At 35.0% G+C, this 17,888-nt stretch overlaps 1 protein-coding gene and 1 pseudogene across 5 annotated transcripts; both read left to right on the top strand.

Annotated features, from left to right (window-relative positions):
* The first annotated feature begins 243 nt into the window (after nucleotides 1–243).
* On the top strand, nucleotides 244–10,770 carry LOC128040508 (DExH-box ATP-dependent RNA helicase DExH12-like; annotated as a pseudogene).
* Nucleotides 10,771–11,492: 722 nt separating this feature from the next.
* On the top strand, nucleotides 11,493–16,809 carry LOC105779412 (autophagy-related protein 13b). 5 transcript variants are annotated; one of them, XM_052629739.1, is made up of 4 exons: nucleotides 11,493–13,745; nucleotides 13,837–14,000; nucleotides 15,764–15,827; nucleotides 16,112–16,255. In XM_052629739.1, exons 1-3 carry the CDS (start codon nucleotides 12,348–12,350, stop codon nucleotides 15,789–15,791), a joined length of 1,590 nt encoding a protein of 529 aa, XP_052485699.1. In that variant the 5' UTR covers nucleotides 11,493–12,347; the 3' UTR covers nucleotides 15,792–15,827; nucleotides 16,112–16,255. The 5 variants fall into 5 exon arrangements, with proteins under 5 accessions (XP_052485699.1, XP_052485698.1, XP_012458603.2 ...); XM_012603149.2 differs by lacking the exon at nucleotides 15,764–15,827 and having other exon boundaries at nucleotides 11,505–11,699; nucleotides 12,246–13,745; nucleotides 16,112–16,809; XM_012603147.2 differs by lacking the exon at nucleotides 15,764–15,827 and having other exon boundaries at nucleotides 11,505–11,766; nucleotides 12,246–13,745; nucleotides 16,112–16,809.
* Nucleotides 16,810–17,888: the final 1,079 nt, after the last annotated feature.

Raw genomic sequence — 17,888 nt, 5'->3', positions numbered from 1 at the left:
CGTATTACTTTTTCACTATGAAAAGAATGGTGATATTTCCATAAATAAAGTAGTAAAGACATGAGGCGACATCTATTGAACAAAAAAATTCCCAGCCCAGGTGATAACATGAGAAGTGCTACAATTTTGTTTCTATTTATTTTGTTTCTATAATTAGTCTTAACGCAAAAATTATGTTGATATTTAGAGTTTATTTCATTTTATAAGAGGCTGAATGAGGAACTCAATAATAGGATAATTCGAATGGAGAAAGAATTAGATGGAAAACGGGCATTAGAAATGGAACTTCAGCAACTAAGAAAGAGATTGACAGTTTTGAAGCAGGTTGAGGCAAGTATTAAGAAGTTGAGAGAAATGGATATTAAACTTGCATTTTCATCAGCTTTTACTCCAAACCAATGAAAGCATTCCCAGTATAAAAGAAGTGAAAGCTATAGTGTACCTTCGCAACGATGAAGAAAAATGAAACAATTGAAAACCCTATACACAGAGAAGACGATTTCAAGACATTTCAAGGTCATCAACAAATAACAAACAAAAAAATTAAGCTAGACAAGAAAACCCAATGTTTAAATGCGCAGAATCGGGAAATCTTACCTTAATTATCTGTTTCCCCGACGTAATCCGAATGTTCGCCCACCTTCTCCGTCTTCTTTGATTGGTTATGTGAGTTAGCAAGAATCAAACAATGAAGGTAAATAATCCTTATAAATTTGCAAGAAACCGAATAACGGAACACCGAAGCTTTTCAATTGAAGAATCGCATGTAAGAAATCGCAGATAGAAAAAAGGATTAGGAATTTCGACAGATTGGGGATTTGGTGCTGGGGGCGGGGATTTAGTTGAAAACTGAAATATGTTTAAAACGACACCGTTGTCGATTCCAACTTTTACGGCGCTTACAATCAAACGCCACTAATTTTACAACATTTACGGCGTTTTGAGAATAAACGCCACTAATATTTAATTAAATCAATGAAACGGTATTGTTTCGTTCAATTTATATTAAAGATACTTTAGCGTTTATTCGCAAAACGACACTAATATTTAGATTGTGTGGCGTTTTTCAAAAAACGCCACTAATTATTCACTTTTAAAAATATATTAATAAGTTTATAAGTTTTCAAATTATTTTTAGCGGTACATTGTTTTGACTTTGTTAATATTATTTCAATAACATTATATAAAAATATGTTACATATTTAATACATTAATTTTAAATGTTAAAATTTAATAAAGTTTATAAATCATACAAATTTCATTTCATGAAACGGCTCGCTTTTATTCAATTTATGGATATTATTCACATTTATGCGCTTTTAGTAGAAAACGCCACTAAAATTCATGTACGAAATCGACGGTGCCGTTTTATTAAAACATAAGTAAACTTTCGGCGTTTTCATAAAAAACACCACAAATGATTAATCGAAGTTTAAAGATAATTTACTGGCGTTTTTGAAATACAAATAAAAATGCAATAAATATTTGCTAAAATTTGAATAAATTTTATTATTTATTTATTTATCTCTTGTATATTTAATTTAAATTTTACATAAATAATTGTTAAAATTTTAAGTAATATTTAAAAGTATTTAATATAAAATTAATAACCCTAATTCCTAAATTCCTAACTCATAACCCTAAATCCCTAAACCCTTAAAGCATAAACCATAAACCCTAAATCTCTCTAACCCTAAAGCATAACCCTAAACCATTCCAATTATATAATTTTACTATTTAAATTTTACGTGAATAAATATTAAAATTTTATCAACATTCAATTTATAAATTATTGATATTATTCAAATAATGTATTACAATTTAAAATTTATGCTCTATTTTTAAGTTAAATTGGGTTGATGGAGATATGCCAGTATTCATTTCATGAAGCGGCGCTTAAAGAAAACGCATACAAATCTTACAAATTTTGAGGTCAATGAACTTGTCAATGAAACGGCTCCGTTTTGTTCAAATTTTCAAATATTATTTATGCGTTTTTCACAAAACGCCACTAAATTATTTATATTTATTTATAAGTATTTGCGGATATTTTTCATATTTGCGGCGTTTTAGTAGAAAACGCGACTAAAATTTCATGTACGAAATCGACGGTGCCGTTTTATTAAAACATAAGTAAACTTTCTCATGCGTTTTCATAAAAACGCATACAAATGATTAACTCAAACAACGCTTTTTGAGTTTAAAGATAATTTACGCGTTTTCTAAAAACGCATACAAATAAAAATGCAATCGAGATATATTTGCTAAAATTTGAATAAATTTTGTTATTTATTTATTTATCTCTTGTACATTTAATTTAAATTTTACATAAATACTTGTTAAAATTTTAAGTAATATTTAAAAGTATTTAATATAAAAATTAATTAATAACCCTAATTCCCAAATTCCTAACCCATATAACCCTAAATCCCTTTAACCCTTAAAGCATAAACCCTAAACTCCTCTAACCCTAAACCATAACCCTAAAAATTTTATTATATAATTTTACTATTTAAATTTTACGTAAATAAATATTATTTAAAAATATTAAGTAATATTTAAAAGTATTTGATACATGTATCAATATCTACATGCATAAAGTGATCGATCATCTATCTATTATATATCTCTTAAATAATATAAACTATATACTCATAATTTAAATTCATCCAAATTTCTTATTAACTTAAATAACATATTTGATATAAAAATTAATAAAAAACTATTTAATCTAAACTTAAACTCTAACCTTACCGTTCAAACCCTAAACTAGAAATCCCTAAACCCTAAACCCTAAACCTTAACTCTTAACTCCCCCTAACACCAAAAGCATAACACCTAATACCTAAACCCTAAATCCATACCCTGACCTACTCCTTAAACTCTAAACCATATACTATATATAATGATAATTAATTCAATATTTTAAATTTAATACTACCTTTTTTACGATTATATAAGAAATTATTTAATATATAAACTAAAAAAATCAGTAATGTATCCAAAAAAATTTAAAAATATTTTAAATAATAGTTTTTTAATATTTCAATTTTTAAGAAATACTTTAAATTATTTTAAATCCCTGATCATTAGCGGCGCTTTTATAAAAACGCCGCTAAATCCCTCAAAAGCACAGAAAACGACGACGTTGCGCTTAGTTTTTTTGCGGCGCTTTCCAAAAAATGCCGCTAAAGACTGAACATTAGCGGCGCTTTAACAAAAACGCCGCTAAAATCCCCGAAAGCCAGAAAACGGCGTCGTTGGGCTTAGGTTTTTTTGCGGCGCTTTAACAAAAACACCGCTAAAGACTTCAGCATTAGCGGCGCTTTCTATAAAAGCGCCGCTAAATCCCTGAAAGCTCAGGAGACGACGTCGTTGCGCTAGTTTTAAGTAGCGGCGCTTTATAGAAAGCGCCGCTAAATCCCTGAAATCTCGGGAAACGACATCGTTGGGCTTAGTTATTTTTGCAGCGCTTTCCTAGAAACGCCGCTAAAGCCTTGAGCATTAGCGGCGCTTCTTGGCGCCGCTAAATCACCGAATCTTTGGGGAAGCGGCGTCGTTAAGCTAGGTTTTTTGCGGCGCTTTCTCAAAAACGCCGGGAATGATTATTTTCAGCGGCGTTTTTTATAATGCGCCGCTAATGATTGATCTTTAGCAGCGTTTGTTATCCAAACGCCGCGAAAAACGACGCTAAAAGCCTGTTTTGGTGTAGTGATAGCAACAGGTTAAATAAAATAAATTAATTCATTATAACCTAAAAGATGAAATTTTAATCTTTATTCATGGAAAGAGTTAAAACAGAAATCTTAGTAGTCCCAGTTTACAAAAGTTTACCCAGCACTTCCCTTTCGAGGATAACCCTTACTAAATGAACAATATACATCTTATAACTCCATACATCAACAGATTTCTTAGTCTCCATAAAAAAAACGTAAGTTGGGGGAATATTTTTGGATCAGTTGTCGGATGGAATGAACAACTAGGTATCCCATTCTTTATTAGGATAATTGTAGGCTATTTTAGTGGAAGTTTGATTGTACTTCTTGAAATTTCGGATACGGGACACTGACACGAACACTTGGGCACTTTCCAAAAGTTGGACACGGATCTATTGGATATAGCCAATTTTGAAGTAATGACTAAACCCGCATACACAGCCATTGTCCAACATGCTAAAGGCGGGAAGCCAGCTATATATTGTGTTTGTTCCTACGAGGAAGCATGTTAGACTCACATCTGTGGACCTAATGAGTTACTCCAAAGTGGACAATGAAGATGAGCCGGCTTTTCGTTTGCGATCTGCTGAAGAACTTTAGCCTTTTGTTGACAAAATTAGCGAAGAAACGTTGAAAACGACTCTAGAGCATGGAGTTGGCTACTTGGATGAAGGTTTAAGCAGTTTGGATCATGTTTCACAACTGTTTGAAGCCGGATGGATTCAAGTTTGTTTATGAGCAGTGCATTTTGTTGGGGAGTTCCGTTATCAGCACAACTGGTGGTTGTAATGGGTACTCAATATTATGATAGGAGAGGAAATGCTCACACGGATTACCATGTTACAGATTTGTTGCAGATGACAGGCGATGCAAGTCGTCCTCTTCCTTGATAATTCTAGAAAATGTGTCATCCTCTGTCACGCCCCTCGTAAAGAGTATTACAAGTTCTTGTATGAAGCATTCCCGTTGAAAGCCATTTGCACCATTTTCTACATGATAACTTGAATGCTGAAGTTGTTGCTAAAGTTATTGAGAACAAGCAAGACGCTGTGGATTTTCTGACTTGGACCTTCATGTATAGGAGGCTCACTCGAAATCCAAATTACTACAACTCAGAGGCATCTCTCTGATCACCTTTCGGAGCTCGTTGAGAACACATTAAATGACCTGGAAGTAAGTAAATGTATCACTATAGAGGATGACATGGATCTTTCTCCTTCGCTTGGTAAGATAGCCTCTCATATTTACATCAGTTACACTACCATTGAGCATTTCAGTTCTTCCTTGACTTCCAAAACGAAGATGAAGGTTCTTCTGGAGATTCTGGCCTCAGCTTCTGAGTATGCTAATCTTCTCATACGAAATGGGGAAGAAGAGGTTCTTCGAAAATTAATTAATCACCAGAGGTTTTCCTTTGAAAATCCGAGGTGCATAGACCCACATGTCAAAGCAATCGCACTGCTTCAAGCCCACTTCTCTCGGCAGCATGTGGTTGGAAACAGGGGAGAAACTAGGGGTTGGCAGATGTCACTCGTAATGGAAAATTTTTCATTTAGGTTCTTTAAAATTTTAAATTAATAAAGTTAAATTTGCTTTTTGACTCCCTAAAAATATAAAAATTTGATTTAATTTTTTAAAATTATAAATATATAGACTATTAAAATGATGAAATTATATTTTTATTATTGTAAAATTTACAATTTAATTTCGACACTTAAAAACATTTTTTGGTTTCGCCCTGGGTGGCAAACTATCTATAGACCAGAGAGAGGTGCTCTTGTATGTTGCTGTGGAAGTTTATAGTGAAATGATTTTTCCTTACTTGAAAATCATTTACAACAGAATATATATACAAATTTATGAAGTCTCTAGAATGAATATGAGATCCTAAAAAATAGCAAATGGCAGTCTGTACAAGTAACTATTTTAACTAACAATATTAACAATGAGCTAGCTACTGATTATGGTAATTTAGCTAATAGCCCCCCTCAAGCTGGTGGATGTATGTTAAGCATTCCTAGCTTGGAAATAATATTAACAATATTAACAATTCCTTGTTGTAATTTCTCACGTACAATGTGGCAGTCGATTTCGATGTGCTTGGTACGTTCATGGAATGTAGGATTGGACGCAATTTGAATTGTTGATTTGTTATCACAGAATAGTGGAGTAGCAATAGAAATAGGGACATGAAGATCGCAAAGAAGATAGTGTAACCATTGAACTTCGCAAACTGTTGATGCAAGAGCCCTATATTCAACCTCACTAGAGGAACGTGAAACAGTTGGTTGTTTCTTGGCACGCCAGCAAATTAAGGAATCACCAAGGAAGATGCAGTAGCCTATGATCGATCAACGAGTTTCTGGGCAACCTGCCCAATCAGAGTCACTGAATGCTCGGAGATCGAAGGAAGAGGAGGCAGGATAAAAAATTCCAGTGCTAGGGCAGCTTTTTAAGTAACGAAGTACACGGTGAGCTGCTTGAAGATGGAGTGTAGTTGGCTTGTCCATGAATTGACTGAGTTGTTGGACTGCAAAGGTGAGATCGGGACGTGTAGAAGTGAGATAAATAAGTTTACCAACAAGTTGTCGATAAGCAGTGATGTCTGGAAGCAAATCTCCATCTGGTGATGTAAGTTCAAAAGTTGATTTTGCTACTATTGGAGTCTTGGCAGGTTTGCAATCAAGAAATCCAGATTCCTTTAATATCTCAAGAGCATATTTCCTTTGAGAAATATGTATTCCTCAACTTGTACGAGCAACTTCAAGACCAAAAAAATACTTGAGATCACCAAGATCCTTGATTCAAAATGTGATATCAAGGAACTGCTTTACTTTGGTAATTTCACTTAATGATGTACCTGTTAATATGATATCGTCCACGTAGACAAGTAACACAGTGAACTCATCAGAAATTTCTTTGACAAACATGAAATGATCAGCTGAGGATTGAGTGTAGCCAAGAGAGAGTAAGGCAGTGGTGAGTTTTGAGAACCATTGTCTACTAGCTTGTTTGAGTCCATAAATGAACTTTTGAAGCTTGCATACCTTTGTAGAATCCGTATGAGTAAATCCAGGAAGAGGTAACATGTATACTTCTTCATTAAGATCTCCATGAAGAAACGCGTTATTGACATCAAGTTGTTGGAGATGCCATTGTCTCGAAGCAGCTAAAGCAAGAAGAAGTCGAACTGTGGTGAGCTTTGCAACAGGAGAAAAGGTGTCAAAATAATCAACTCCTTCAGCCTGCGTGTAGCTTTTAGCTACTAAACGGGCCTTGTAGTGTTCTATTGAACCATCTGCTCGGTGTTTGATGTGAAAGACCCATTTACACCCAATAGGTGTTTTACCAAGTGGTAAAGTAGTTATAGTCCAAGTGCATTAATCTCAGCTAGCATTGCCTCATTCCAGTGGGGAAATTTACTTACTTGTTTGAAGGTTTTGGGTTCTATGGATGCTGAAATGGTAAGTGTATAGTGCAAATGTTGTGGTGAAAGGTTGTGATATGAAATACAATTAGAAATGGAGTGAGAAGTACCTGGATGATTGGTGGCAGCTGGCACTTGATAGTGTTGATAATCCTGTAGATATGGAGGTGGACGATGGGTTCTTTGAGGACGAGAAGAGGGAGGTGGGGTTGGTTGGCATGGTTGTTGAGGATGAATTGGTTGGGAAGGTAGGGAAGGTGTGTCATAGGTTGTGTCAGATTGAAGTAATCTAACTGGAGAAGTGTGATCATAGGTGTGTTGATGAAGGAAAGGAAAAATAGTTTCATGAAATGTTGTATTGCGAGATACAAAGATTGCTCGAGATTCGGTATCAAGAAGAATATAACCTTTAACATGGGGCTTATAACCAAGAAAGACACATTGTCTTGCACGAGAATTAAATTTTTTGCGATGGGCAGATAGAGTTGATGCAAAACTCAAGCATCCAAATACTCTAAGCATGGAATAATCGGGTTTAGAACCATGTAATTTTTCAAAAGGGGTGAGGTTGGAAAGAAGTGGAGTAGGGGTTCTATTGATGAGGAAAACAGAATGTAAAACAGCATACCCCAAAAAGAGTTGTGGTAAATGAGAATGAAATAGTAATGCTCAAGCAACATTGAGAATATGTTGATGCTTACGCTCAACAAGGCCATTTTGTTGAGGTGTTTCAGTGCATGAGGTTTGATGAATTGTGCCTTGAGAGTCATAAAAAGAAGGCATATCAAATTCTTTGCCATTATCAGATCGAATAATTTTAATGGTTTTGGAATGTTGCGTTTTTGTCAAGGCAAAAATATTTTGAATATAATTTTGAACTTCAGATTTGGTTTTAAGCAAAATGATCCATGTATATCTTGTAAAATCATCCACAATTGTGAGAAAATATCTATGGCCATGAAGTGAAACAACTGAATTAGGGCCCCAAATGTCAACATGAATAAGATCAAAAATATTATTGGATCGAGTTTGGCTTACATGAAAAGAAAGCTTTTTGTGTTTTGCAAAATGACAAGTCTTACAAGCTGAATTGTCAGAAAAAGAAAGGGAACGGATAAAACCAGTAAGCAATTTGATGCGAGAATCAGAAATGTGGCCCAAATGATGATGCCAAAGGTCTGGTGAAGTAGTGGAGATGGCTGAAACAGGATGTTGAGGAAAGGCAAAATGCTGGACAGGATTATCCATGGTGTAAAGTCCATGTTGTGCCTTAGTTGTACCAATCATCCTCCAGGATGGTAAACCCTGTATAATACAATGAGAAGCATGAAAAGTGAAGCAACATGGCAGGTTAGAGGTGAGTTTTGTAACAGATAAGAGATTGAATGAAAATTGAGGAATATAAAGAACATCAGTTAAGCATAAATGGTCATTGAATATGACAGTGCCAGAAAAATATGCAGGAACCTTTGATCCATTTGGTAATGTAACAAAAATAGGTTTAATGCGTTTATAAAAGGTAAAAGAAGATAAAAAGTGCATAATATGATCTGTAGCACCAGTATCAACTATCCAAAAGGAAAATTTAACAGAAGAAGAAGGGGTGAAAATATTACCATTGGAAGTAGCAAGAGAAAAGGATGATGTAGGATCAATCATGATATGGTTTGTAACATGAGATGAAGAAGATGTGGTGGGCTTAGTGGCTAGGGAAGAGGTCTGAAGTAAGGCAAGCAGCTGATCATACTGTTCTTGAGTGAAATTAACACTAGAACCAGAACTATGAGAAGAATCACCAGCAGGAAAAGCAGCAACAGATTTAGAATCCTCCAATGAATCATCAATATCATCAGAAACAACATTGTGTGCTCGAGAAATGGGAGCACGAGGCTTAGCACCAGAGGGATATCCATTCTTTTTGTAACATGTGTCAATGGTATGCCGAGGCCGTTGACAAAAGGTACACCAACGTTTGTCAACATATGTAGAAGATGAAGTACTAGACTGTGATTTCCTGGATGAATCATTAGCAGATCTGACAGTATTGCTAACAAATGATTTAGAGGAGGTAATATTGAATTGTCGTTCCTGTTGAATTACTTTAGAAAAATGCCTTGTTAATAGAAGGCAGAGGATCCATTAGAAGTATTTGAGATTGCACAGCGGAAAAAGAGTCATTCAAACCCTTCAAAAAACGAATCACATAGTCCTGTTCATGATAGGTACGGGCAGTAGTAACATTGCCACATGAGCAAGTTGTAATACACAAGCAAGAAGGCAGCGATCGAAATTGCAATAATTCATCCCAAAGTATTTTCAGCTCAGTAAAGTAATCAGTGACAGATTTGTCATCTTGTTTGAAAGCATAAATCTCCTCTTGTTGATCAGAGATTCTACAAAGATCACTTTGCGAAAAACGTTCGCGAAGATTGATCCATATATCTGAGGCTTTATCAATCCATAAAAACACTATTGAAAATAGAAGGAGTGATGGAATGATTAAGCCAAGAAATTACCATATTGTTGCATCTCTCCCAAGCAGAAAACAGAGGATCGATACGAGAAGGAGCAGGAATAGATCCATCAACAAATTGGAGTTTGTTTTTGGATAATAGTGCCATAAGCATAGCACGGGACCAGTGATGATAGTTCGAGCTAGAAAGAGGAGGTGTTACAAGAACCAGTGAAGGATTTTCATTGGGATGAAGATAATAAGAACTGGAAGCCTGAGTAGGATCAAGATTGATAGCCATGAAAATGGCAAAAAAGAAGGAAAAAAAATAAAGAATATGATCGAGAAAGAAAACGTCTGATACCATGTGGAAGTTTATAGTGAACTGATTTTTCCTTACTTGAAAATCATTTACAACAGAATATATATACAAATTTATGAAGTCTCTAGAATGAATATGAGATCCTAAAAAATAGCAAATGACAGTCTGTACAAGTAACTATTTTAACTAACAATATTAACAATGAGCTAGCTACTGATTATGGTAATTTAGCTAATAGTTGCTGGGCTACTTCGAGCAATGGAGGTGAGCCAAATGGTGACACTAGGAATGTGGGAGCAAGATTCAATGCTTTTACAGCTCCCACAGAAGGGATTGGCCAAGAGATGTCAAGAGAACCCTGGAAAGAACATAGAGACTATTTTTGATCTGGTAGAGATGAGAGACGACGAGAGGCACGCTGTTAGAAATGTCTGATTTGCAGCTGCTGGACATTGCAAAGTTCTGCAATCGTTTCCCCAACATTGATTTATCATATGAGGTGATAGATAGTGACAATGTGAGGACCGGGGAAAATGTCACCTTGCTGATTACCCTAGACAAGAAGACACAGGTTGAGCCAGTTGATGCTCCCAGGTACCCAAAAGCAAAAGATGAAGGGTGGTGGCTGGTTATCGGTGAAACCATTAGTAACCAACTGGTTGCTATCAAAAGGGTGTCTATTCAAAGGAAAGCAAAGGTGAAGCTTGAATTTGCTGCACCTACTAAAGCTGCAGAGAAGACATACACTTTGTATTTCATGTGTGATTCTTACCTAGGTTGCGACCTGGAGTATTGCTTCACGGTCGATGTCAAGGAAGCCACCGGCCTTGGTGAAGACAGCGGCTCAGAGTAGGCTTATGTTATGCATTTTTTTTATAATTCCTGAACCACTGTTATACTGGTTAGAACTTGGATTTATCATTTTGCATTAATTCTAATCTCTTATGTATGCTGAAGTGTTTGAGCTTAATTGTAGTACTCACTATGCTAAATGGAGCTTTTTCTATGAGATGATCATGCTGAAGGAGCATATATTTTAGCATATATCTCAAACTCCAAAATGAATAAAACTGATTCACTATTATTTTATTTTAAATTAAAATTTTAATTATTTACTAAACTAATTTAATTAATATATTTAAAATTTTTTATTTTTGTCGCATTTGCACTTTGAACAATTACAAAGTCAGTTTTACTCAATCACACGCACCATAATCGTTTCCTTCAACCTTGCACTTTAAAGGTATAATGCCCTTACTACTATGATCACCCCAATCACAAGTAAGACCAGAACAATATATTTCACTGCAAAAATGATAGTCTTACAACAGTATTCTCTCAAGAAAAAATTAAATGCCTAATTTTTCTGAATTTGAAATTGATTTTTGAAACTCAAATCATATTATTTAAAAATCCGTATCAGATCGATAGAATTATCAATCAAATTTTTTATTTTTAATATATTTTAATAAATTATTCAATTAAACCAAATAAACTCATCACGTACGAGGGATTGGTTTATCCAACACAGAGAGTCAAAAATTAAAAGAAAAGAAAATTCTGAGGAAGGAGTCCATTGATGACGTGGGAAAGTGAAGGTGGGGCTGAGAGCTCGCTTGGGCTTGGGACCCATCCTCTCCCTTTGGTCTTTGCTGCTAACTTCACGGAGAAGTTCTCTTTCGGCCTTTTCTTCTCTGTGTTTTCCTTTCCCCTGAAAGAACGATAACCAAAATCTTAAATCCTCGTCTCACTCCAACTTCAGTATTTTTCACAACACACCAGGTGATACTGATAACCCCATTTTAAAGGAAAAACAAAATGATCCAATCTTCTCTTTACTAGCAAATCGGTGAATTGCTTCCCTCTCAGCTTCCCTCTCTCTTTTTAATTGTTTTAAAGATATATATATTTATTTATTTTTCTTTTCCGGCTCTGCAATTTTGAGCTTTGTTTTGAAAGTTATTCGATTTTTGCATGGGAAAAAGTAAGATGATGAAGAGAAGAAAAACCCAAAAGGCAAAAATAAGAAAAAGAAATGAAAAAGACCTATGCGTATGCGCCCAAACGTGTTTCTTACACAACCGGGCCTAGGTAGTTATGGAGAAGCAAGAGTCTGAACTGTTTTATTTAATGGGTTTCCTCTGTAATTTAGATAGTTTATATTTAATATAATATTTGTATAGTTGCTTCTTTTAGATACTGTTTTTCGCTACTTGAATTGCTAGTTTCGTTGGTTAATTTAGTTCTTTTTGAGTTGTTTCTTACTGGGTTTTTTCTTCCCTTTATGGATGAGCTTCTGATCGTTACTTATGGCTTTTCTACTTGCAGTGAAACTATCTGCACAGGTGTTTCAAGTTAGAATTTTCGGTTTCCCTTAAAAGGGTTTGATTGTTCCACTTTTAGCTTCTTCTTTTTTCTTTTTTTTATAATATGGCATCATCTCATAGCAATACTCACACTGAAGCCGCAAAATTGGAACAAATCATCACTGAATTCTTCTATAAGAGTCTTCTAATTATACTTGAATCGAGGTCTCCTTATGTGTCATCGCGAAATTATAGTGGTGAACAAATTATGTCATCTCCATCTTCGTCCTCATCATCTTCCTCAGGTGTGAGACCAAGAGATAAATGGTTCAATTTAGCTCTTAGGGAGTGCCCTTCAGCACTAGAAAATTTTGATCTTTGTCGCCAGAGTAATTTTGAGCCGGTAGTGGTTGATGTTATCTTGGAGCAGAAGCAACTTGATTGGGATCCTGTAACCTTTTCCCCCAAAAGTGATCTTGTTAAGCATTCTTCATCAAAAGATAAGAACTCATTTTTCTGGAATTCTGATCAAGAAGAATCAGGCTGTGAGGCAAAAGGTGAGAAGGTTATAGAAAGGTGGTTCGTGCAGCATGAAAGTAGAAAGGGTAGGGATTGCAGTTCAGGGAGTAGAAGGTCAAGTAGTAATAATTTGAGTGCATTATATAAGAAATTGATATTGCTGTTGAGGTCCTTATATGTGACTGTTAGGCTTTTACCTGCGTACAAGATTTTTCGTGATCTCAATTCATCTGGTCAAATCCGTGCTTTTAAGCTTGTTCCTAGGGTATCCTCTTCTGTTGAATCTTTCACTCAGAAAGAAGAGGCCGAAATGCAGCGATTTTGGTTCACCCCTGTGGATACTTCTTGTGGAAGGCTTTGCCTTTCAGTTTTGTACCGTTCATCAATCTCAGATATAAGCTCCGAGTCATCAACCCCTATGTCCCCTCAATTTATACCAGATTATGTTGGAAGCCCATTGACAGACCCACTGAGAAGATTTCCTTCTCTTCCTGTGTCACAGGGCTCTCCATCATCTTTGCCATTCTCAAGGAGACATAGTTGGAGTTTTGATCGTTACAAGGCTTCACCGCCTTCAGTTTCTTTCTCACCATCCCCAACACATTCGGAATCACATGCTTTGGTTTCTAACCCAAGCTCTCGCCGTGCGCCACCTATGAGCTTACCTCCTCATCCTCCTGGGGCATCTCTACCTCATAAGAAGAATACAAACTTTGATGAGTATTGGCCTTCCCCTAATTTTTCTGCTTCCCCTTCGCCATCCCCATCCCCTTCCCCCTCGCCATCACCTCCCATCCGCATTCCTGGGGGTCATCTGTCAAAAGCTCTTTTACGTTCTGAAAGTGCTCCTGTTAACATACCTGTCCGTAAGCTTGCTGGTTCCCCTGCATTGTCCTGCAAGCAAAATCTGCCACCATCTCCTCCCCTTAAAATTTCAAGAGCTGATATTTCTTGGACTGATAATAATATGGGTCCCATGAAATCTGGCGCAACTATCGAGAAGGTATTTCATATATGCCTCATTGGTATGATTTGTGATTCCAACCCTATCTTGTTTTTCTCCTTGGAATTTACTTTCTTTTTGTATCTTATAGCTGTTCTCTTTCGGGAAAGGAGACGGTCAGAAATATTCTGGAGTGAACTCACCCAGAACTTCATTTTTCAGAAGCTCCAGTAGGTCTATACAAGATGATTTTGATGACTCTGAGGTTCCTTGTCCATTTGATGTGGAGTATGATGATATGGACCCTGGTAGCAGGTAATGCACGGGACTCCTCATATAAATTGTATTTTTTAGATTAACCCTTTTTGCATCACTGTCAATAGCTCATACAATTAATTTACATATTTTTCTTTTTAACTTCGAAGTTATTTTTATCCAGATTTCTTGAGGATTTGACACTTAATTAATTGTTCTTGTGTATTTTAAAACGTGGCATCATTTTTTTTTTTTTTTGTATTAACATAATTGGCTCAGGACTTGATTTGGTTGCTTTAACTTACCCTAGAGTAATTTGGTAAAGGTCATTTAAGCAAGCCATCATGTGTATGCTAAGACTAATAATTGCCTTTTCTGTTTGAATTTTGTCTTGAACTAGTTCTGATCTCATAAGACTGGATGTTAGCAATTGATGAACTTACTAGGAAACTGAATAATTGTTTTTAAGCAAAGAGATTGTGCATTAGAAACTTCAATACCTTGCTGCTAGGAGTCTAAGTAGTGGCATTTCTGGTTCAAGAATCGGGATATATCAGTTATGAAGAGTTTCCAAATAAAGTTTGTTTTCTATTTTTGAGCAAGCCACCCTGGCTGGCATTAAACATTTTCAATATCTAGTCCAGGTAGTACCTGTAGTGAAATATCTGTTTCAGGGATTGGGATAAGTAGTGGTCTATCAATCTATGGAGAGTTGCCAATTAAACTTTGCTTTCCAGTTTTGTGAAAGAAAGTAAGAAACTTCACAGTATTATAAAGTTAGATATATCAGGTAGTCTGCAAAATTTGTTTTCTAGTTTTCAGAAAGACAGCCTGGCTGGTTAACTTTAAAATGTTTAATAGATATGAAGTTGGATTGTATAACCATTCTGAAGTTTCTTGTGCCAGTTGAATTTATTAGCAAGCGGTGGTAACTGCTAATCATACTTCAGTTGTTTCTTGTAATGCGCAACCAGTATCAGTGAATGAATCATATTTGTTTTGGTATCTTCAATTTTAACGTAGTTAGATTAACAATGTAGAACTGCAGGAACATGTCTTTAGGTCACATGGTAGGATTGGGGCCGATTTCTGTGCATGACTTGGCCCTTATGTTTGAGGCAGCTGAAACAACAGCTGTCTCACTTTTTATCTTTTGATTGGTGAGTAAATTAAATTAATATAAAGATGGGTGATTAAGAGGAGGCCAAAAAAAAAGATGGTTGATTAAGAATGATTTGTTAATGACAAAAGGATATGGTGGTTGCGGCAACGTTCTATGCATCCTTCTTGCTTGTCAGTAATTTGATTTGTTCAGTTTCTTGAGTTAACTCTAAAATTGCAACTAAATGTAGTCGAATGGCTTGTGTCAGTTGCATTTGCAGTAACTCTGATAATCCTTTATTAAAACATGGAACTTTATCAGTCTGTGTTGCTTTCCTGTAATACCAGACACAACAAACTGCTTGAAGGATCAAACATCATTTTGTGACTTTGATTTATTTTATGGCATACTCAGATGTATACATGAACAAAGTATTCGTATAATAATTTCTACTAGTTAGCTTCGTATTTATAATTATTATATAGGGTTATGTTTGGTATTCTTATGATATTTAGATTTAGGGAATAACTTGAATATTTATTTTAGTTTCTAGGAGTTTTTGAAATTGAGATGTTGGGATTATAGATAATGGAGATTTTCATATGTGGGCTATCAGAGTTGGATTTTTTCTTCTTTATTTCTCCCTAAGTTCATCTATTTCCCTCCTTCTGTTTTTATTTGATTCTCCAGTTTCTCTCTTTCCTCTCCTGTTCTTTATTAGCCTACTTCACGTTTTTGAGGTTCCATGAAATTACCATGGGTGAAGAAATCCAAATGTTCTAAAGGTAATTTGAACATTTGACATTCTCTTTTCTGCAATTGTTAGCTCAAAATGTTCCCTCAAGAAAATCCTTTAATCATTAACTTAAGCAGGATTGTTAATCGAAAATGAGTCATGGAATTCATATCCAAAGCCACAATGAGTCATTTTAAGATTTTCTGATATCGGAGAGAACACCTTATACCCTTTGTCACGGTCATTATCTTAATTGTCAGGAAAGAAATTGCTGTTTTTCTTTCCCTGAATTATTTGGGTAAACTGAATTGGCCTGCTTTGCATACTATGTAGGCCCGAGTCCTATGATAGAAGAGGAAATCCATCTGATCCAAATGAGGCAGGGTTGTTTATGAATAGAAAATCCCAAGATGCTGCGGTTGGTGCTCTTGTACAGATGCTGAAGAAAGCCCCTCCACTTCGCCAAGACATCCCAAGTTCGATAAATTTTTCAGAAGCCTCGAGGCCAGAAATGTGGAATAACAACATCCAAGAGCAAAACCAGAACACAGAGGCTGTGACCGTTGAACATGATGCTTCTTCAATTATTACATCTTCTAGGCTTGTCGCATCAATGACAACGGCAGATGCATTAGAGGAACTTCGGAGTTACAAAGAGATGAAAAACTTGTTGCTTAGTGAAGGTGGTAAGTCTTGCATATCTGCCAATTTAACCTCTGGGGCTAAACATTCTGGCGAAGGTACATGAGAATGATCAACTTATGTGATATTGGTATAGTTGCACATATGTAGAGCGCTATGGTTTGAAAGACTACTACTACATGCTATACAGCTGAAGCCATTTTCCTCTTTTTGTGATCATAGGAGTATATATATACAATATATGTGTTTTTGGTTAAGATTTATGTTAACAACAGAAGGGTTATCTGTTGGCCCCGAAAACTTTGTAAAAAGCACTTTTGTCTCTGATCCTAAGTAACATAATTGCACATAATTTTAGATGTTGTGTAAGGGTTGCGCATGCTTTGATATACAGGCTTGCTGATGCTGTCATTTCTGTTATTTTGCTTTTCTCCTTTGTTTCCCCTCCCGCATATAGATTTTCAGTAGAATGCAGCTTGAGTTTCTAATACAAATGGGTTTAATACGGATATATTTACCTGTTTTAGAAGGGTTTTTTGTAAAAGTTATATTTGAAGTATGATAACCAGATATATTTGGAAGATTATAATTCTATAGGCATAGTAATTTATTTAACCCTCCAATAACATTTTAGCTTTCAATTTTTCAACTTTTGAAATTAAGTTTTTATCAAATCATTTTAAAATTAATGTTTTTAACTTTATTGATGTAATATACACATGGTTTGCCACATTGATGACAAGTTATCATTTAATTATTTTTTTAAAAATTCATAAAAATTATAAATTATTTTAAAAATTTTAAAAACTTAACTAAATGTTGACATCATGGGCGAATTCAGGGGAGTTGGCAGGGACTCGGTCCCCCCTAAAATGGAAATTTGTTCATGTAAGTCTTTTAAAATTTTAAATTAGTAAATGTAAAATTGTACTTTGGCCCTCCTTAAAAATGATAATTTTTTTATTTAATTATTTAAAAATTATAAAAATATAAGTTATTCAAATGGTGAAATTGTACTTTTATATTGTAAAAATTATAATTTAATTTCGACTCTCTAAACAAATTTCCTGGCTTCGCCTTTGATTGACATGTCATCCATGTAACAATTCAACTATATGTCATATTAGTAAAGTTAATAAACATTAATTTTACATCCATTTTGAGATAATTCGATAAAAAATGAAAAATTAAATAAAAATTAAAATAATATTTTTTTATAAATTTGAAGAGCTAAAAGATTCATTATACATGAAATGAAGCCCCTTGTCTGAATGAATGTTGCATTTATCCCATTCCTTTTGTCAATTAATTTGCCATTCCCAAATCTCTTGATATCCTCTATAAATGTCATATATATTTTTTGTACCGTCCAATATCTGAGCCAAAATATTCACTTTATCTTTGAAAATTCCCACCGTAAGGTTTGTCCTTTTTGCATGAGATAATGCCTACCACAAATAATGTCCCT

The sequence above is a fragment of the Gossypium raimondii genome, chromosome 4 (genome assembly GCF_025698545.1).
Source record: "Gossypium raimondii isolate GPD5lz chromosome 4, ASM2569854v1, whole genome shotgun sequence".
NCBI lineage: Eukaryota > Viridiplantae > Streptophyta > Magnoliopsida > Malvales > Malvaceae > Gossypium > Gossypium raimondii.
Note: the sequence above shows the minus strand (reverse complement) of the source record. Positions and strands in the feature narration are given on the sequence as shown.

What these genes read in the sequence shown, in the direction of transcription:
- LOC105779412 (XM_012603149.2), top strand. Translation starts at nt 12,348, where the DNA reads ATGGCATCATCTCATAGCAATACTCACACTGAAGCCGCAAAATTGGAA. An exon ending in CTGGCGCAACTATCGAGAAG is followed by an intron (nt 13,746 to 13,836) that starts GTATTTCATATA and finishes TGTATCTTATAG; the next exon opens with CTGTTCTCTTTCGGGAAAGG. An exon ending in GATATGGACCCTGGTAGCAG is followed by an intron (nt 14,001 to 16,111) that starts GTAATGCACGGG and finishes CATACTATGTAG; the next exon opens with GCCCGAGTCCTATGATAGAA.